Genomic DNA, 21,984 nt, shown 5'->3' on the forward strand with positions numbered 1-21,984 from the left:
GAACCAAAAAACCGATCGGTTCGGTTCAATTTAATTACAAAATATTTAAAGTGAAATATATAAATTTAAAATCAAATTTCAATCACAAAAAATCAAAACCCTAAATTGGAAATCACAAATTCACGATTGCATCTATATTGTTGCCCTCGCCTCTCTCCCTCGTGCCTCTCCCTCGCGTTTCTCTCTCTCCTCACGGTGCAGCTCCTCAGTGGCGGCACCACCCCTCGGCAGTATCTTCCCCCTCTGCGCGTGCATGGGGCGGTTCGGCTCAGCCCCTCTCGGTCTCTTCCTCGCGTCTCTCCCTCGCCTCACACCAGGGTCAGCGCCTAGCACAGCCCCTCAGTAGTAGCACAGCCCTCAAGCACAGTGATGCCGTCGTTAACCCTCGCACACGGTCATCTTGGTTGCTGCAGCTGCAGCTTGTGGGTGTCTTTTTTTCTTTTAAATTTATGCCATGGCACGTTTTTTTTTTTTTAATTTTCCTTAATAACTTGAGGTTTTGGGTCCATGGTAATGGTGTTGGATCAATACCCAACATCTCATTCTGCCTCAAATCTCAATCAATTTCAAGCAAGTTAGGAGCTATCTAAGTTAAAGCATCTGTAAGGTACATATGCTGCTTCAGCTAACCCCCAACCTTGCATTTGCATTACTTTTTCTCTGTAAGTCAGGACACGTGTGCTATTTGCTTTGGGTGTGTATGTTACAGATGGTGTAACATAGCAACATCCTGCAAGTTAATATTATATGCATGCTCTTAACTAATTTTAGTTTCTTGTTATTTTAAAATCATCAAAACGGAAATGTTGTTACTGTAGTTATACAAGTTAAAATAAACTTATAATTAAACAGAAATGTTGAATATTTGCTAAGCTAAATATTGTGATTAAATAGAAATGTTGTTACCGAACCAAACCGAACCGAATTTAGGAACCGAACCGAACCGAATTTAGGAACCGAAATATTTTGGTTCGGTTCCTAAATTCGGTTCGAATTCGGTTCATCTTCTAAAGAACCGATTGATTTTGGTTCGGTTCGGTTCGGGTCCCAAACCGAACCGAACCGACTATTGCCCACCCCTACCAGTAGGTAAATTAACTGAAGCAACACTGGAAATTACAACTGAAAACAACAGGGAAAAGAAAAATCAAAATAGAAAAATGAAATCCGAGGCCTGCACTGAACAGTTTCCTTTAAATTAATTTACCCCAACTGAAGTGCTTTAGGTCTGCTGGTAGCTGTTTCCCAGGATATAATGGACACAAATTTTCGGTCAAGCACAGACAGGTAATTCCGGCGAACTACAACAGTGGCAAACTCGATAAAAGAAAAACAGACGAAAGGAGGAAAGACAAAATTGCAAGTACTCTGTGTGCTGGTTTAATGTGTGTCTGAAAAATAAAAGAGGAGGTGCCTTTTTATATCTTTGGATTAAAAACGTGAAACTGTTACAACAAAAAATTTAAAAGGAAATAAAAAATGTGCCATGCAAGCTTGGATGATTTTGGCCTGACATTCGCGTAAGCAGGACGTGCGAGCGCACACGAGTTCAATCAAATCAGTCTTGGATTTGCACCCCCCTTGTGCACGAGCTTGTAGAGAGAGCCTCTATCCTTATAATTCTTACTTATGCATGGTTAAATGTTTATATATAAACACTAATCCCTAGGCTTCTTTTTTCCACATGGGATAAGCCTCATTTCCTTTCAAATTTCCAACTTCAAGGGTGAACTTTAAAAGACAATTTCTCATTCACCCAAACACTATTTTGAGAAAATAAATTTATATTTTTGAAGTATTAACGGAATAGAATCCGAACCTCATAATATTTCTCACTTTCGTTAAGTGGGACCCACTCAAAATATGCCCTCAAAATAGCATAAAGATTAAAGACATGCTATTTTTTCAACAGAGCTGTAGTACTTCTTGCATGTCTATTTCTTTTTCTTTTTTCATCTTCCCTATAATTTAATCAATTTTAAATGCACTAGATGCCACATGCTTTGTCTGCATATTTGTCTCTGGGCATAGTCTGAAGGTGCTTTTGCCAACACAGAGCTGATTTAGGGAATGCCCATGGATCACTTGTAAGTGCCTGTTTTTTCATAAATCACAAAATTTTAACATATCAAAACTTAATGATTCGTGAAAGTTGAGTGTTGAATTTAAACGCCAACTTGTACATGGGCTTTGGCATAAGGCAGCCAACAACGGTTCCTCAACGTAATCACTTGTTTGAAACGCGTTTCTGTTTGCAGGCGCAAGAACTATTGCTGCTGTTTGCAGAACAAAAAATGATTGCAGAACAAAAAGTAAAACGAAAGGAAAAAGCGTTTCTGTTGTAGTTCGTCAAAACGAGTCCAAAAGAAAAAAAAAAGCGTCGAAACGGTGCATTTCCTTTTAATTTCAAAATGGCGCATTTCATTAGGGGCGTAAGTCGGGCCAAATAACTTTTTCCTTAAATTAATTTAAATTTTCTAAAGCACATTGGAGAAAATATTTAGTGGATCACAACAGAAAAATAATTATAAATCGGGCATACGTCTATCCAAGTTACGAGTTGAAATCTCTGCTTCATTTGAATGGCAGCTTTTTAACACTGATGGTGCTAAAAAACCAACGAACATGTATTTGCATTAATACAAAAAAATAAAATAAAGTTAACAGTAAATAAAAAAAATTCAACTTACGTAGGCAACAATGGTAACAAAATATCATGCACGTCACACGTGCCTTTTTTGTGATTAAAAGAAAATCCGTTGCCACGTTGAAAGGGTCCATCGAATCGGAACCCACAACTATTAAACCAATCACGTCGGCGCGTGATGCAAGTTTTATTTGACGCTAGCAATCTTTCGGTATTCCTCTCACGCGCGCTCTCTCTCTCTCTCTTCTTTCCGCACCGTAACGTCAACTCATAAACACAACAACATACACTCTCACACAATTCGCCCCAAATTTTACTCTTTCTACCTGACTCTCTTAAACAAAAACCCTAACCCTAATTTTGAATCAGAAAACCACAAATAAAGCTACACGGTTTTCGGTTTTTTCATTCTATGGATTCTCAGCAAACAAACCTATTTGAAACGGCGTCGCAGCCGGACACCGGGACCGACGCCTACACTTTCCTCGAATTCAACACCCAAGGCGAGTCCGATTTCGACGCCTATCCCGAATTTCGCTCCCCGGTATCTTGGCCTACGCCGTCCGATTCTCTTTCGGTGGACCCTACGACGCCGGCGACTCCGGCCACTCCCTCAGATTCTCGGTCCGCACCTCCTGCCGCTGATCACCATCACCATCACAATCACCACCGCCACTCGGATTCTCTTGCGGCCACGTCATCTCCGTCCAAAAGAGGAGCGAACAACAGTAGTAATACTAGTACTAGTCAGATTGTGGAGGGGATGGCGGGGTTGAGTTTTGAGGAGACGGGCGATGATGTGGAGGGATTTGAGTACGGGAAGGCGGATTTTACCGAGCACGCGTGTCGGTACTGTGGGGTTTCGAACCCGGCGTGTGTCGTTCGTTGCAATGTGCCATCTTGCCGTAAATGGTTCTGCAATTCTAGAGGCAACACCTCGGGCTCACACATAGTCAATCATCTGGTAAGTTTTTTGTTTCGGTAGTTGTTTGTGAGCGGATGAGAGTGCCGGTGTTAAATTATGGTGGGTTTTGTGCTCAAAATGGACCACTAAGGGATTACTTTGTATTTTGCCGTTAATTTTTCAATGGTTGTTTTTTAATTTGTCTGATTCTCCGCTGTTGATGAGAACTGAGAGTGAGGAAGTGTTAACTTTATGATTTGTGATAGAATGTGGAGTGATTAATTCTTGATTGAGCATTAAAATTTCATTTTTGTCCCCTTGTACTAATGGTTTGGTTTTAAAATTGTATTCTGGTTGGAGTGATATTGTGTGATACATAGTTTAACTGTTGTATTATAATATTTTCTGGTCATCAAGGGTTCTTGAGTTTGATGTAAGTTGGAGTGGATAATTTAATGTATTTCAGGATTATTGGTAAGCACATGCTTAAGAACATAGAATCTGTCTTGGCGTATCAAGGTTTTCCCTGGGAGTTTTGAATAGTTTTCAGAGTTTTACACTGTAGGGAAATTTTAGTTTGTGGACCTCTGGTTCATGTTCGTAATCCTCCTTTTCCTCTTATATTCTATAAAAGTTTCTCTCTTTCCTATTTAAAAAAAAATGTTTAGCAACACAGAAAGGATTTAGGGGTAAGGATTTTGTTTGTTAGGCCTCTTGTGGTGGAAACAAGGGGTCCAGGAGTCAACTCCCCTTACATCAATCTTGGTAGGAGATTTGTTAAAATTGTTTGTGGTCTTCTTTAAAGAAGGGGGTGGGTGGCATGAGTGGAAACCTTAGAAAAAGTGCAGAATGAGTTTAGGGGCAAGGATTTTTACCTTGTGGGCTCTATTACATTTTGGTCAGGTTACTGGGATTTAATGTAATGGGTGCATTGAAATTCAGGCATCTCATGTTACTGGTGGATAATGTACATTGATTAGAAGAAGGCAGTATTTTGCTTACATAGTGGATAGCTGCTCCATTTTGCTGTATTGATTTTTTATTTTTAGTACAAGTTTCAGTTTCTTAATTTAATAAAAAAAAAAGAGTTGAAGGCATGGTTTTTAAAAATTGATGGTACTTTGGAGTTTGATATTTGGTGAGAAACCGTATTAAAGAAACATGAAGAGGACCACAGAGATGAAGTTGACAGTTCAAGTCTCAAACATTTTCCATTTCCTCTTTTAATTGTGGCATTGGAGTCAAAAGGATTGAGATACTATATTGCCGACTGTAAGTGACTATTTGGAAGAAACTCAGTTTGAAGAGTGCTTGAGGTTCTAGCTTCTCGATTTTGATGCTTATTATCACACCGTAATAGGTAAATTGTTTTTAGTGTTATACTTATGGTTATTCTGAAATAAATGTTTTGTAATCTTGAATACTGAAAATAGTTATTTGGCTACGCATTGGGGATGGCTAAAGAGTAAGTGGGTTTTGACTTTATGCGGGAAAGAGGTTTAAACCGAACCAAATTTTATTTTGAAATTAAGAACCATTTAAATCATCATATCTGAGATGGGTTCATTTAGTGGGTCATCATATTTGAGATGGGTTCATTTGGTGAACAATCGTAGACTTTTGAAAAATTTAGAGGGGTTCCGAAGAATTCAGTGTCTGATGAGACAAAATGAGTAGCTTTCTGATTGTGTTTTGCATTTCAGTGAAAAGATTGCCCATGAAAATAATTGCTTGATTGATGTATCAGATGTCAGTCAGAGTTCCATACCTTGTTGATAGATCATTTCATCTGGGAGCTGAGGTCTGTAATCATGTATCTGGTAACTTAATACGTCAAATTCCGTGTGTGTTGGAGAATCAAATTTGTCTATGAAATTTTCTTCATGATTTGGAGGATTTACATAGAGATTACTGTTCCTTTTATATTTCCCTTTTGTCGCTGTTGCCTGGGATTGTGATGGAAAGATAATTAATTCAAAGTTTTTTTTTTTTCACTGGTTGCGGTTTAGCTTCTTTTTACTTTCTTGAAAATAATAATAATAATAATATTATGGCTTTGAAGTAGTTTGTAGCTTCCAATAATACACACAAGGCATCTTATTATTAATGATGTTTTACTTGTAACGGTCAATGGTAAGTTGTGCTCAATCTAAGAGAACGGATTGTCTACTTAGACCACTAGAGAGTCAAAAGGGACACCGCATGATCTGAGAAACAAAACATTTGAAAATTAAAAACATTCCTCAATGGTACTGGACACTGACTTTTATTGGAGGACAATGGCCTGAACGCCACACTGGGGACCCTGCCTCAGTAATGGTACTGGGTACTGACTTTTATAAATCTAGGTTATCTTTTACTCTCTTAGCAAGAATGCTAATTTTTAGTTCCAAGGTGGTTCCCAGTATTTTTAATTACTTGTTTATTAGGATCTGGTCCAATGTATGAGGGTAAAAGTTTATAATTTTGGACGTGGAAATGTGGAAGCCCTTATGCTATAAACACTTATTTCTTAGGATCTTAAGGGTTTAGTTTTCCAATTTTAATGTAAACGCTTCTGTTCCTCAGGAGAAAGGTCCTACTATTGTTATAATATTTTTATTTATTCATGTATTTTGTTTTGTCATGTGGCTGATGTAGCTCAGTTTGCTTCTTTACTTTTTATGCAGTTTGTCTTCCGCTTTTAAATTTGAATAACTTTCTGTGCTTTTTTTTTTCTTCTCATTTTTATGGTGTTAGTAATTGTTCAAAGTCATTTGGCACTGATTGGTTATGGTAGGCTGTTGACTAAATTCAAGTGGAATGAAACTAGTGTATTAATGGTCCATTTATTGGAGGACACCTCATTTCTCTGAATTGGGTTTTCTTGTAGGTGCGAGCAAAACACAAGGAAGTCTGTCTTCATAAAGACAGTCCTCTGGGGGAGACGATCCTTGAGTGCTACAACTGCGGATGCCGAAATGTGTTCCTTCTTGGCTTTATATCAGCCAAGACAGAAAGTGTAGTTGTTCTTCTGTGTAGGGAACCTTGCTTGAATGTTAATGCATTGAAGGACATGAATTGGGATTTAAGTCAGTGGTGTCCTCTGATTGATGATAGATGTTTCTTGCAATGGCTTGTTAAGGTTGGTATTTCTTCTTTTTGTTACGAGAAGACTCAGCTTATGAGCAATCTATACAAACTTTTGCATATAACATGACATGGTACTGTTGATTCGCTACTGCATCATCACTTATAATTTGCTTAATATTTTCATTTTCTAAGAACTTATGTGTCCGATCTGTGTGTACAGTATGTAGATGTTTTTGTTATGATGTGATTCATTGTTTTTTCAACCTGCTAACAACATGTTGCGCTTAACAGATCCCATTTGAACGGGATTACTTACAAATTGTATAATTTTTTATTTTGTCTTTGGGAACATATATGTAATTTCATTTTATAAATGTAGTATGTAAATGTTGTATTATTGATTTGTTAGGATGTGATGCTTTTTTTTTCAACCTGCTAATGATGTATTGCACTTCACAGATCCCATCTGAACAGGAGCAGTTGAGAGCACGCCAGATCAGTGCTCAACAAATAAACAAGGTAGAAGAACTATGGAAGACAAATCCTGATGCAACACTTGAGGATCTTGAGAAGCCTGGTGTTGATGATGAGCCTCAGCCTGTAGCTTTGAAGTATGAAGATGCATATCAGGTTCTGTGTTTGATGCAAAAATTAGATTCGGTATTTTGACATGAGAATTTTGCGGAAAGTTACAGTCTGTCTTATGGCTGCTAACTGTAGTTGTTGTTTTCTCTCTTATTTCATGCAGTATCAAAATGTTTTTGCACCACTTATCAAGCTTGAAGCTGACTATGATAAAGTATGCCTCTTGAACCTTTGGATTGTTTGCTCATTAAAATGCTCTACAGGATATTCTTCAAATGCTTTTTACTATATTGAATATCGTGCAGCATCTTACTGTCTTAATTTTCTTATAGATGATGAAAGAATCTCAAAGCAAGGACAATGTCACGATTCGATGGGATATCGGTCTTAACAAGAAGCGTGTTGCATATTTTGTCTTTCCGAAGGTCCTTTTCACTTAGTCAGTTTATTTCAGTCTTTTTAAAATTTACTGTCATTATCTATTTCTTTTCTTGTGAACTTCTCATGTTTTATTGTAATGCTTTACCTTTTTTTAACTCTTCTTTTGGTGGAAGTTGAACTGCTGCTTCTGTTCCATAGGAAGACAATGAGTTGCGTCTAGTACCTGGAGATGAGCTGCGGTTACGTTATTCAGGGGATGCAGCTCATCCAGCATGGCAGTCAGTTGGGCATGTGGTATGTTCTTTCTAAACTTTTTAGATGTAATTACTGATGTCTTTTTCAGTGATTTTTATGTGTTGTTTGTTGAAGGTTCTGTGTACAATATTCGTTAGTTGTTTCCCTTCAGGAATTTTTTTTGTTTAATTTTCTGAATTAACTTATGTAATAATACATTGTATTAACGATGTTTCAGATCAAGCTAACTGCACAAGAGGAAGTTGCACTTGAGCTTCGTGCTAGTCAGGTAGTTTTGGCAGTGTGCTATGCTTATATCTTCTGCTCTTTGGTGAGTTTAGTAGATAATTGTGCTAATTGCTTCATTGGATTCAGGGAGTTCCTGTTGATATAAATCATGGGTTCAGTGTTGATTTTGTGTGGAAGAGTACAAGCTTTGATAGGATGCAGGGAGCGATGAAAACTTTTGCAGTTGATGAAACAAGTGTTAGTGGGTAGGTCTGCTCACTGCTTCTTCAGTTTCATTTGCATACTCTTTGTTATTGATTTATTCCTGGAAGAGATTCTTTTGTGGTTTTTTTGTATTTGTTTTTCCATTTAAACACTTTCAAATGAATAACTGTAAAGAATATGAACATCAATAGTCGTGCACGAATTCTTTTCTATTTTTTCAAATTATCTAAGAGCTTTAAATTTTGGGATGGTCATGTGGACTAGTGATTTATGTCATATTCTGGGTATCTATTTATTTGATGCATATTTTTATGAGCCCAACTTTGGTCATTCTGGGTCGAATCATCTAGTCACGATCAATGTTATATGCTCTGGCCATATTCTGGGTTGAGTGTGGTAATCTTAGGCCTCTCCAGCTCACTTTGTTTGTCCAGTGAAGTTGAAGTCAAATGTATTCTACATTTGCATTATATGCCTTTGAACTATCTTATTTGCTTCCTTCTTCACAGGTATATTTACCACCACTTGTTGGGCCATGAAGTTGAGGTTCAGATGGTTCGTAATACATTGCCTCGTCGTTTTGGTGCACCTGGTCTTCCAGAACTGAATGCATCTCAGGTATGTCAATTGACCGCCTTAACCCCCGTTCATTGAATGCCTGGTTATTATTATTATTATTATTTTTTTCCTTGAACAACAAAGACTTGAATTATGCTTTTTTTTCTCTGTTCTTTTAGAGTTGCTCATGTTTGTTTAGAGTTCTAAGCCACATTTTTTTCCCTTGTTACTTGTATGCATCTCGCAGGGAGACACAGATGGTGTGGCTAGACCCAAAGAAAATCTTTTAAAATTATCAGTAGTTTCTAGATAGCAGTATGTGGAAGTTCATATTTTGTATGCCACAAATAGACAAACAAAATTGTACCCTTGCCAATGGGTGCAAGTCTTTTCTATACGTTAATGCATTATTCTTTTCATTTAACTACATTGGATGTTACCCGATGATCATAAAGACTTCTTATCCACTCGTACATGAGTTTTGTTTCTAGGTTGAGTATCAGGGCGCCGTTCTTAACCATTTGTACACGAGTTTTATGTAATGTGCCTTGGTTTCGCTTAGTGCTGTTTTCTATGGTTTTTATTCTAGATATTTTGTTTTAGTTGTTTTTGTCTTCAGAGGTCCTTACCTTGCTCCATTGATAGGTTTTTGCTGTAAAGAGTGTCCTTCAAAGGCCCATAAGCTTAATTCAAGGTCCTCCTGGCACAGGAAAAACTGTTACTTCTGCAGCGATTGTATATCACATGGCCAAACAGGGCCAAGGCCAGGTTAGCTCTCTTAAATTATTTATGTTACATTTTTGTCTTCATATACATCAATTATATGATTATTTGTACTTTTATCAGGTTTTGGTGTGCGCACCAAGTAATGTGGCTGTTGACCAACTAGCTGAAAAGATAAGTGCCACTGGATTAAAGGTAAAGAAGGAAAATATTTCCATTAAGTTGTAGCAAAATTCTTAGAATGATAGTCTATATTGACGTGGTAATTCTTTCCCTGGCTGTTTTCTCTGCCTTTCGTGGACTTTACATTTTTAAGGAAGATTAAATGGTAAATTTTATTAAGAAAGGAAGATTGCGGTAGATTTGTGATTCGACTAGAAGAGGAAAACCAGTGGTGGTAAATGACGCAAACATGCTTGTAGCTTAGTGTAAATAATTACTCTAAGATTTTCAAATTGCCGTTCTTATTGGCAAATGGTTTGCTGAGGATTCTTTGGAACCAGTGTCAACTTTCTAGTCCTTTTCCTTTAAACAGATAATTAGATAGCAATATAACTTACGTTTTAGTTGCAGACTTGGCCTAGCTCACTGCAAACAATTTTTTATTTAGTCATGATTATGATAATGATGATTGTTATCATTGTCATCGTCATTGTCATTGGTTATTATCATTAGTTATTATCATATAATTGCCTTCTTGCATCATTTGCTTTTCATGCAATTGTATTATATGCAGATGTGTGTAATGTATTTCTTTGAAGGTAGGACTATGTATCTTTCTTAAACCTGCCAGCGTAATTTTCTATGCTTAATTCATGGGATAAATATACATGTATATATAAATAGTACATCATTTCATTTGTTGAATTGTGTTTATGGAAGTCAATTTGTTAAATTTTTTTCTTCCATACTCAAGGTTGTTCGGCTTTGTGCAAAATCAAGGGAAGCTGTTAGCTCTCCAGTTGAGCATTTAACCCTTCACTATCAGGTTTGTTAACTTGTTAGCATATTTAAATGTTCTGTATTTTCATCTTTCCCCTGTAGCATTATTCATTTACAATGGCTCATTGCAGGTTCGACATCTTGACACATCTGAGAAGAGTGAGTTGCACAAGTTGCAACAATTGAAAGATGAACAAGGTCAGCTTTTTACTTGCTGCTTTTGAACTGCAAATTTCTTTTATTGAACATTTTTTGAGGCTGTCATAGAGATTGCCGAACAATAATTTTTCTGCAGTATCACTTGCACAACATGATTGGTAAAGTTAGATATGTGTTTACTCTGGCTGGAAATTAAGTTTGGAATAAAAAATATGATTCTTTTAGCGTATGCTGCTAAGAGTGTAAATTGGCTAGACATTAAGTTTTTGAATGTTTACTCAAGTTAGGTTTGGTCTGAGTTTCCTTTTTTGGACTAGTTAATGCATTTCTAGCTTTTCAGTATTTGATTAAACTTTAGTAGCAAAATGTTAAACACATGTAATGTCTTGCCTCATTAAGCTGTTAATTCTCCAATAGGAGTACACTGATAATATATAGAGTCTTGGCAACACAGATGCTACTGATATTTTCTTCATAAATTGTCTGTCTTTTCAATTCTCAAATTTTGGTTGCAGATTACATGTTTATTGTTATGAACATTGATAATCACTAATGTTTTATGTGTAGATGAAATTTGAAGCTTTAGGGTGCGTTCGGTATTGTTTTTTATATAGTGTTTTTGATTTTGTTTTATAGAACAAGAATGATTAGTTTTTGATAAAAATAAAAACATGTTTGGTAGCTTATTTTTAAACTAATGTCTAAAAATGAAAACGGTAAAAATGCATTTGGTAGATTGTGTGGAAAAATAAAAATAATGAAGACTTATTTGGTATATATGGTAAAAAATTATATTTCAATAATTACACTATAATAATATATGTATCTAATTTTAATATGTTTTCAAAATAAAAATTTAGTCAACATTTAAGAAAAATATCATCTGATGATTTTGTAAATTTCCTAAGTTTTGAAAGAAATTAATTTTGTATTTAAATGATTTATGAGAATTTTAAAACTTATTTATTGATTGTTACATTTATTTATTTTAATTATGCTAAATTTATTTTTTTATTAATAATATAGTTTTTTTATTAATGTATGCATAACAGTTTTTTCATTACAGATTTATTATATTAAATAAACCATTTATCTAACAAACATGTAGGACCTACCAGATTTTAGTGGTAATTATTGTATTGGAAGTGTGGGACCCATGATGATAAAAAACAGAAAGGTAGAGAACACCAATTTGGCATTCTCTACATTTGTGAAGAGAAAGTGGAAACCAAGAACTTTTTGATTTTTGTATTTTTTGTTTATGGTTCAAAAACGCATCCACCAAACAAGTTCTACACTTTTATGTTTTCATAAAACAAAAAACGGCTAGTCAAAAACGATACCAAACACACCCTTAGATTTTTGCTAAAATACTTGCAAGTTTCTCAACGTGGATCGAAAATATTTTATGTTTCTTATTTGCATGTTCTTTATTCCTTGACAGATTTAGTTCACTTTTGGTTTTGGCATTTTTTTTTATTTGGGTTTTTACTTTCCCTACTTCATTGACTGACTTTTCAATCGCTCTATTTTAGTGGGAAAGCATGTGTGCATTCACATTACAAGCTGAAGTGGACCAGCTTCTTGTTCAGCTATTGTGAATTCTTTTTTTTAATGTCTTTTATTCGAAATATTTACAGGAGAACTGTCCAGCAGTGATGAAAAAAAATACAAAGCACTTAAGAGGGCAACAGAGAGGGAAATTTCACAGAGCGCTGACGTAATTTGTTGCACATGTGTTGGTGCTGGAGATCCTCGATTGGCAAACTTTAGATTTCGCCAGGTTGAATAATATTCTAACTGTTTTTCTTATTGGCATTAAACACTTGACGTACTTACTCTCATTTTCCTGTTGTAGGTACTTATTGATGAGTCTACTCAAGCAACAGAACCTGAGTGTCTTATTCCATTGGTACTTGGGGCAAAACAGGTACTGAAGATTATAATTTTTTATTATGCTTTTGACATTATTGCATGTTTATCATCTAACTAGCAATTTTTTATGTTAGGTGGTTCTTGTCGGTGATCATTGCCAGCTTGGTCCAGTCATTATGTGCAAGAAAGCTGCTCGTGCTGGGCTTGCCCAATCTCTCTTTGAGCGCCTTGTTTTACTTGGTTTGAAACCGATTAGATTGCAGGTGAGTACTATTTTCCTTTTGCTTTCTGCTTTGTACCTGTTGACTTTTAACTTTATAAAGTTGGAAGATTGCTGCGATGATTAGGCTTTTGTTGTATGGACGTATATTTGTGTTTGTTGGGGGGGGGGTATGAGTGTCCTGCATCTCTATATCTAATTGCTCAAGCTTAACAATTAGCTGGTGTACAGATTAAGTGATTTATTTTTATAAACTGGTTTTAGTTATTTTTCCATAGCATGACCTTTTTTTAAGAGCTTGGCAATTCCTTTAGTTGCTGATACTATTTGTTTGGCTGTTTCATATATGAATTCTCTCTGTTGTCTTTTTCCTGAACTCCTGTTGATATATTTTCTTGAAATTTTCCCCCTCTTATATCCATCTTCAGGAATTATTCAAAAAAGTGGTCTGACCTTTTTCTTTTCTTCTTGTATATCTTTGATTGCGGATTGTTTTGACCAATATTTAATTCCAGAATAATGTTGTGTTCTCAACTCTCAGAAATCTTTTAAGGTCACGATTGTAGGATATGTCATGTTCTGACTAATGAAGTATTTTCTGTTCCCCTCAACTTCAGGTTCAATATCGTATGCACCCATCCTTGTCAGAATTTCCTTCCAATAGCTTCTATGAAGGAACACTACAGAATGGTGTAACTATCAACGAAAGGCAATCATCAGGGATTGATTTTCCTTGGCCTGTGCCTAATCGACCCATGTTCTTTTATGTCCAGGTATTATAGTATTCTAAGGAATAAATGAGATTATGGTGTTTGGTTACGTCTCTATTTAGATAAGAAGAATCATGATTTACCCTTATCTGATTATTTCATACTATTGGGCTTGCTATTATTTTCCATCGCAAAGTTCAACATTATCCTCCTGGATGTAATACAAATCTGGGTTATTATGTTTTAACAAAAATCAAGTGGAATATTTCATACTTTTCTTTTGGTGTCTTAATTCCCTCAATGTTCTACAAAATATAAAATTTTGACTTAAGTGACGGCTTTACGGTTTTGGTTGGTTGCGAATAACATTATAAAATGATTTTGTTGTCATATTGAACAAGTTTTTTTTTGTTTTCTTATTTGTCATTATTGTACTTTTTTGGCTCTTGGCTTTATTCTGAGGTAATGTTCTGTAATCCAAATATTGTTAGATGGGACAAGAGGAAATTAGTGCCAGCGGAACATCATATTTAAATCGGACAGAGGCTGCGAATGTTGAAAAGATTGTAACTACTTTCTTGAGGAGCGGTGTTGTCCCTAGCCAGGTATATCGATGAATCTTCTTAAATTTTATTAGATTGTGTTGCAATGTGTTTTGTTGGTCTAAATATAGTTTAACATCTACAGATCGGGGTGATTACACCATATGAGGGACAAAGAGCATATATTGTGAACTATATGTCAAGGAATGGTGCTCTCAGACAGCAATTGTACAAGGAAATTGAGGTATTAAATAGGTCAAAATAGCAAGTTAATGACATTTGACCTTTTGTTGCCATGGGAACATAATTTATGAATTTTACAGGTTGCAAGTGTTGATTCATTTCAAGGAAGAGAGAAAGACTACATCATCCTGTCTTGTGTGAGGAGTAATGAACATCAGGTTGGTTGATTTATCTGATTATAGATGTCTGTGTCCAAACTTCATGATAGGTTTCTTATTGCACTTTTCATACTCATTGGATTTTATTTATTTTAATCTTAAAATGAATTGGCACTATAGAATTTTTGCTGCGGTAAATGATAATAACTTTGATTAAAATTGAAAGATAAAGTGACTTCAAGTGTAATGAGTATAAAATTCTGTCAATGGCGCACTGATATATTTGTCATTGCACTTGTTAATACTCGGTGGATTTGATTTATTTAGCCCAACGCGTTAATGTTCAATGTGGTCTAAGTAAAATTTTTCATGATTCACTTCTCTCTCCCTGCATCCATTCACAAAGAAGTCGTACTATTATTATTATTTTGTATCTTTCTTCTCCCAACTACGCTTAGTTTTTTTTTTTTTTGATTGTTGAATGGATAATTTATTGGTATAGAGGGTTATGGTGAAGCACTCCCTTTTCTATTGTTTTGTGATGATCAGCAGGATGTTCTTGGTACACTTTGGTTCATCATGTTGATTATTGATTTCTTACAATCTCCTTTTTCTTAGGCTAAGGAAATTATTTTTTAGTTTACCCAATGAGAGTACTGAGAATTGGAAATTCAGCATCTTTATGTTGTGCTTGAGTTTATATTTTACAGGCCCTTTAAAGTTATAAAGAAGTTACATCTTCTCAAATATTTTCCTGTGTTACTGGTCACGAGTTAAAAAGAATTGTAACAAGATTTGCAAAATTATCATACATATATGGATCAAGGAGTTATTTACAAAATAGCTATGGTTGAGGATACTATGGAAGTGCTCAGATCTAATGATAGACAGTAGGCGTGGCTGTCTGAATTGCACTTTCAAATTATTCAACATTCTTGATAGTTATTGTTGAGAGTCTATATTGTGGAACCTCCAGATTTACGATTACTTTGGTTCTATCCAGAGGAATCGTTATGTGGAGACAAAAACCTAAAATTCAATGGGTCAAGGAGGGGGGATACCAACTCAAGGTTTTTTCACCAGATAGTGAAAGGAAGAATGGGAAGAAGTTTCATCAACGGATTGGAGATAGATGGAGGTTGTTCTGTGGAAGATGAGAATGGTATTGAAAAAGAGATTCTAAAGTTTTTCAGGAATCTTTATTCTAAAGATGAGGTCAAGAGCATGGGTTTCAACTATTTCTGAGTTAAAGGCTTCGCGGCTGGAGAGACCTTTTGAAGAGGAGTAAATAAAGAAGGGTATCCAAGATTGTTGCAGAGATAAATCTCCTGGTCGTGATGGATACTCTTTGGCTGTGTAACAGGATTGTTGGGATATTTTGAAGCAATATTTGTTGGATTTTTTGAATATTTTTACAATTCTGGTGTTGTGAACTCAGTTACTAATTCTACATTCATATGTCTTATTCTGGAAAAGAATGAGCCTGTGAGGTTGAGTGATTTCAAACCTGTTAGTTTGGTGACTAGTCTTTATAAGATCATTGCTAGGCTCAGGGAGGTGTTAGGGCAAACTGTTTCTACTGCTTGGTGCTTTTGTAAGAGAGACAGATTCTGGATGCTATCTTAGTTGCCAACGAAACTGTTGAGTATAGAAAATCTGGTTTTGTTTTTAAATTTTTTGAGAAAGCTTATGACCACTTAGATTGGTATTTTTTAGACTTTATGATGGAAGCCAAAGGATTTGGACAAAGGTGGAGACACTGGATGATGGGTTGTCCTCAATCGGTTAGCTTTTCAATTTTTCTCAATGGAAGACAACGGGGCAAAATTCAAGCTTGTAGAGGCCTTTGTCAAGGGGACCCTATTTCTTCTCTTTGGTGGTAGAGGTGCTAAGCAGATTGATGGAGAGGACTTGGGATGTTAGATTATTGAAGGATTTGTGATTGGGAAGGACGGAGTACTGGTTTCTCACCTTCAATTTACTGATGATACAATATTTTTTCACTTTGGTGATGAGGAAAAGTTTACCATCCTTCTTAAAGTGGTTGACCTTTTTTGTGCTGTTTCTAGGTTGAGAGTACTTAACAAAGAGATCTTTTTCTGGTGTTAATGTCTCTGAGAACAAGCTGCTTGACTTAGTTTCCTCAGTGGGGTGTGAGAGTGGAGGTTGGCCTTTGAAATTCTTAGGATTACCTCTAGAAGAGAATCCCAAGGCTGTGGAGTTTTGGGTTCCTGTGTTAGAAAAAGTTAGAAATGATTGGATGGGTGGAAAAAATCTCGTCTTTCTAGGGGTGGGAGGTTAACATTGATTCAATTAGTTCTCTGTAGCCTGCCAACTTACTTTATGTCTCTTTTTAACATTCCTATTTCAATTGCTAAAAGAATAGAGAAGGCTGTGAGGGATTTGTTGTGGGAAGGAGTTGGGGAGGGAAAAAGGAATCATTTGATGAAGTGGAGTATGGTGTCTCAACATCTGTAGGGGTGGTTTAGGGTGGGGTAATTTGGTTAAAAGAAATAGAGCCTTGCTTGGTACCTTTGGAAGTTAACACTTTTTGGCATCTGGTCATTAAAATAAGTATGGCACTCGTGAAAATGGGTGGGATACTGCTGATGTTAATAGAGGATCCCACAGATTTCCTTGGGTGCATATATTGAAGGGTAGAGCTGGTTTTTTGTCATATTAGATTAGATTCTGGGAGGATGTTTGGGTGGGTGAGAGGCCTCGATTGTATAGTCTTTCTTTTGGTCATAGTTGTTCTATAGCTAATATGGTGAGGTTTTCTTCAATGCAGTGGAGTTGGGACTTTAGATTCTTTAGAAATTTGAATGACGGAGAGCTTCGACACTGTTCTGGCTTGCTTGGGATTTTGCCAGAGAGTTCATATTGATAGCATAAAAGAATATAAGAGAGCTTGGACTCCAGAAAAATCAGGGATCTTTTCTACCAAATTGTAATTTCTCATCCTTATAGATGACTATACCTCAATTTTTGCCCCCCTCATCTGATCTGGAAAGCTGAAGTTCCTCAAAGGAGGTGAAGATGATGGTGTGGGCTGTTGCTCAACGAAAGATTAATACCAATGATGTAATTCAGTAGAGAAGACCAAGTATTGCTTTACCTCCGGCTTGATGTATCTTGTGTAAAAATGCTTTGGAAAGTATTGACCACTTGTTTCTTCACTGCCCAGCTACTTTCTTCTTATGGTCCAAGTTGGTTAGGACTTTTAAATTGAGTTGGGCAGCACCTGCAATAAGCTTTTCTGTTCTCTTGGGAAAAAAAAATTTGAGACTTAAAGGCAGGGTTAAGGCTTCTGTTTTATGGGATTGCGCAGTTATGGCTATATTTTGGGTCCTATGGATTGAAAGAAACTTAAGAATTTTTTAGAACAAAGTGATGGAGGATACATGTTTGTTCGGGACAGAGTTCAATTCTGGCCTTCTCTATGGGTTTCTATCCCTCCGGAGTATAAAGATTTGTCTTTCTTCTTTATTTTGATTAGTTGGGAAGCAGCTATGGTGTAACTTCATTTAGTTATAATTTTCGATGTTAGAGGATTTACAGTTCTTGGGCTCAGGGATTTTTTGACTTTTGTCTGTATGGACTTCCTCTATGTACATTTCCTGCATCTAATATACTTGTTTCTGAGCCCTGAAAAGAAAAAAAAAATCCAGAGGGATCACTTGCTATATTGCTACAAAAAAGAAGTATGTTTCCCGAAGAAGTAAGCCTGCATATTAGCTAAGTGAAAGAAAGAAAGTAGAAGATAAGGGTACTGATTCATAAGGACCAGTGGGGGGGGGGGGGAGAGAGGGAATGTATTTTGTTAGAACGATATCATGTCGGAGATGCTCCTTGAGTTTGAGTTTAATGCTTATTCTTTAATTGCCATACCTTTTCTATCTGCCTTTCCCCTTTGTAATTTTTATTTTTTTATTTGTTTACCAAGTTATTGGTCAGAACTTGTCTCTGGATTGCTTGCTTTTATGAGATTCAAGATATTGACTAGCACATTGGTCTTTATTTTGTTACAATGTGTATTAATCATGTTGTGCATGGATATGTGACTGGTTGATTCTTCATTTCAGGGCATTGGATTCCTTAATGATCCTCGGAGGCTTAATGTTGCTTTAACACGTGCCCGATATGGTATTGTCATCCTGGGAAACCCCAAAGTTCTGAGCAAACAACCCCTTTGGAATGGTTTATTGACGCACTATAAGGTATATATTGTCTTTGTTTTCTGTAGTTATCCTCCTGGTTGAAAGGGTTTAACTAGGCTCCGTATTTTACATCCTATCACATGGGATCCAACTGTTACTGAAACAGCTGGTGCAATGTTTTGAGTATGTTTGTATCTAGTTTGAATTATGTGTATCATGCCAACATCATTATTCTACTGTTCAACTTCCTCCTTGAGAAGCATATAAAGATTGTTAAGTGTTGTTTTAAATTTGTTTGTCATAGTTTAACAGATGATTACTATCTTTTTTTTATTTATTTTAAACCATTGTCTGCATATATATGGTCCACAGGAACACGAGTGCTTGGTTGAGGGACCTCTGAATAACTTGAAGCAGAGTATGGTTCAATTTCAGAAGCCCAAAAAGGTATTTTTTTTTTCAAAGTAAAAAAGGTATGATTAAATGAATGGATCCAAGTGGTTTATCTGCCCGTAATTTTAGTGAATGGGCCCCTTTTTTGTGTATGTTTTTCCTTTTTTTGAGTGAACATGAACTGATGTGAAACTTTGTATGTTGACATAGATTTACAATGACCGAAGACTCTTCTTTGGCGCTGGGCCAGGAATTGTGCCTAATGATATCTCTACTTCTAACCCTAATGCTGATAGAAGAGGCAGTCGTGCTCGGGGTATGCAATTGCTTGTCTTTTGAATCTTGAATTTTATGTATATCATCAACTGAATGATTCTCATGTTTTTTTATGTTTGTGAATTCATATTTGCTTCAATCTTCAAATCAGGGTAGATTGTGGTCTTATCAGACTGATGATAAAATGTTGATATGATTTTTACCTGCTTACTTTGGCTGTAGAATATGGTCTTATTACATGCTTGATGATAAATTGTTGATGTGGTTTCTTACCTGCTTATTTTGGCTGTTGATTTTTTATCTATTTTTTTATTTTTTGTTTTGAGTTTCACTAGTGCAGTGGTGAACTGTTATTTATTTCCAATTGCAGGTTATATGCCACCTGGTCCGCCTAATGGTACCCATAAACCAGGCCTGCATCCTGCAGGATTCCCTATGCCTCGTGTGCCCCTTCCACCATTCCAGGGTGGTCCTCCTTCTCAGCCATATGCCATTCCGAGTCGTGGAGCTGTTCATGGACCGGTTGGAGCTGTTCACCATGTCCCTCCGCCAGGAAGTAGGGGTTTTGGAGCTGGGCGTGGCAGTGCTGGTGCTCCGATTGGCAGTCATCTTCAGCACCAACAAAATACTCAGCAACCTATTGGAACTATCGGGTCTACTTTTAACTTCCCTTCACTCGAAAATTCAAATAGCCAACCATCTGTCGGTGGCCCACTAACTCAGCCTGGATTCGTTAACAATGTTTGTACCTTTCTCATAAACTGTTGATCATCAATTATATAACTGACTCTTTATTTTAATATTTTTCACTCTTCTAAAGAAATATAATCCTGTCAAGATATCATGATGTCCTGAGTATGCATGTTCTATGTGGCAGATGCCAGTTCAAGGTCCCAGTCAAACATTTCGTGATGGATTTTCTGTGGGAAGCTTATCTCAGGTATTGATATCGTGCACAATTAGCTTGTTTCCTGAATTTTGTTGTTGATGTTCGTGTCATAGATGTCTTATACCTATCATTTGCAGGACTTCTTGGGAGATGACTTCAAAAGTCAGGGATCGCATGTTCCTTATAATGTTGCTGAATTCTCTACACAGGTATTTCTTGTTTATTCTACACCATGTGGTAATTGTTAGCAAAGGGGTTGTATGGGTGGATGGAGCTGTTTTTGTCATTGTGGTTGGTTACACTTAGGAATTTACTTGGTTACTGGCTGTTGCATCTGATTTTCAATCGTACACCAATTAAGTTGATTTTAGGAAGTTTACTTATTTAAGCAAATATGTATAGGATATCTAGAAATGGTCAGAACTCAAGTCAAAATGGGTTTTGTAAGCAAATGAGATCCTGTCAAGTATATATAGTTTTCTCTCAATAGACTGTAAGTGCCCACCCCTGTAACCAATATGTACTTGCTCTTTATCTTGACTCATTGACCTGCATACAGGCTTCTCAAAGTGGATATGCTGTCGATTATGTTACACAAGGAGCTCAAGGTGGCTTTCCTGGGAACTTCTTAAACCAGAATTCTCAAGCAGGATATTCTCGTTTTGGTAGTGGGAATGATTTCATGTCTCAGGTTTGATTCAAATTCCCATCATTTGATAAGTATAATCATTGTGGTTTGTTTCTCTACCTAATTTTTCTTATCTCACAGGACTACATGGCTCATGGATCACAAGGTCTGTTTACTCAGGCTGGCTATAATGAGCCCACACAAGATGATGCATCTCAGAGCCACTTTGGTGTGGTCAATCCCAATGCACTTCAGACTCAGGTTTTTCCTTAGCATTACTGGTTGATAAAAGATTTGTCACATGGTAGACTCATCAAAGTGCAAATATGAGTAACACTTGGCCACCAAAAAAATCATCCATTGGAACATGCAACCCTATATAGCATGGAGTTTCATATAGGCTCTGATTGTGGTCAAATGGTTACAGCATTCTGCCTGTTAGTTTGGCCAATTTTAATTTGTCTCTGTGACTCGCTGTCCTCTTTAATAAGCAGTTATATATGTTGCCCCCTTTTTTTTTTTTGCAGGGCATGATGAATTCTCTCTACTCCCAGCCTTTTGCACACTATAACTCTCAACCACTAAATTTGCAGTCTCCGCAGCAGCAGCCTCAACCGGGGCAGGGCTCCCAAAACCAGAAAAACCACTACAATGGTTGAGAGGCCAGAGGTGTTGTTTCTGGAAGTGATGGGTTATAGTCTTTGCATTCGGCAACTTGGTATGTGCTGTCATGTGTGCCCAATATAACTGCCTTAAAATGGAGGTTTTGCAAGTTTTGAAGTCAGTTTGATCATCTCCATAATCCATAGAGATGATTGCTTTGGTGGGAATAAGTTATATTCTCAGACAGTGACTATGGGTTTTGTGCCAATATGGGTAGCACATCCGGAGCTGAGAAAGAAAAGGATAACCCCGATTACCTGCTTGAAGTTTTCTATTGTTTTGAGGGAAAAAAAGAAAATAATATTGGTATGAGGGAGAGAAAAATTGCATGGTATGGTATGGTCGAAAGGGTTTGATCTTAATAGGGCTGTTTGTTTGATTGATATAAGCCAAACGCCAAATTTATACGGAGGAAGTTACCACTAGATGCTCTTGTACAGCAGCATGCAGAGGAAAATCACTTGACCCTTTCAGCTTCGTCATGACATGTAATTATTTATACTCTTTACACCATATTATTGAATAGACGACATGATCTATGATGATTTTCTTATAAAGTGTAACCAGTTGAGGAACCGTTGCAATGGATATTGTTGGTATATAAAATGTTATTGGTTTTTATGTGATAA

General features: G+C 36.5%; 1 protein-coding gene across 1 annotated transcript; it reads left to right on the forward strand.

Moving 5' to 3' along the window:
• The first annotated feature begins 2,916 nt into the window (after positions 1–2,916).
• Positions 2,917–21,984, forward strand: LOC102615436 (regulator of nonsense transcripts 1 homolog). The gene is made up of 29 exons (XM_006485296.4): positions 2,917–3,611; positions 6,424–6,675; positions 7,083–7,253; positions 7,372–7,422; positions 7,541–7,633; positions 7,788–7,883; positions 8,062–8,112; positions 8,199–8,317; positions 8,786–8,894; positions 9,480–9,602; positions 9,681–9,752; positions 10,474–10,545; positions 10,631–10,697; positions 12,299–12,441; positions 12,517–12,588; positions 12,668–12,796; positions 13,371–13,526; positions 13,955–14,068; positions 14,151–14,249; positions 14,329–14,406; positions 18,432–18,566; positions 18,879–18,953; positions 19,110–19,215; positions 19,546–19,916; positions 20,053–20,115; positions 20,202–20,273; positions 20,624–20,755; positions 20,834–20,953; positions 21,220–21,984. The coding sequence occupies exons 1-29, from the start codon at positions 3,060–3,062 to the stop codon at positions 21,349–21,351; spliced, it is 3,825 nt and encodes a 1,274-aa protein (XP_006485359.2). The 5' UTR covers positions 2,917–3,059; the 3' UTR covers positions 21,352–21,984.

The sequence above is a fragment of the Citrus sinensis genome, chromosome 4 (genome assembly GCF_022201045.2).
Source record: "Citrus sinensis cultivar Valencia sweet orange chromosome 4, DVS_A1.0, whole genome shotgun sequence".
NCBI lineage: Eukaryota > Viridiplantae > Streptophyta > Magnoliopsida > Sapindales > Rutaceae > Citrus > Citrus sinensis.

What these genes read in the sequence shown, in the direction of transcription:
- LOC102615436 (XM_006485296.4), top strand. Translation starts at nt 3,060, where the DNA reads ATGGATTCTCAGCAAACAAACCTATTTGAAACGGCGTCGCAGCCGGAC. An exon ending in TGGTACTTGGGGCAAAACAG is followed by an intron (nt 12,589 to 12,667) that starts GTACTGAAGATT and finishes TTTTTATGTTAG; the next exon opens with GTGGTTCTTGTCGGTGATCA. An exon ending in GCGGTGTTGTCCCTAGCCAG is followed by an intron (nt 14,069 to 14,150) that starts GTATATCGATGA and finishes TAACATCTACAG; the next exon opens with ATCGGGGTGATTACACCATA.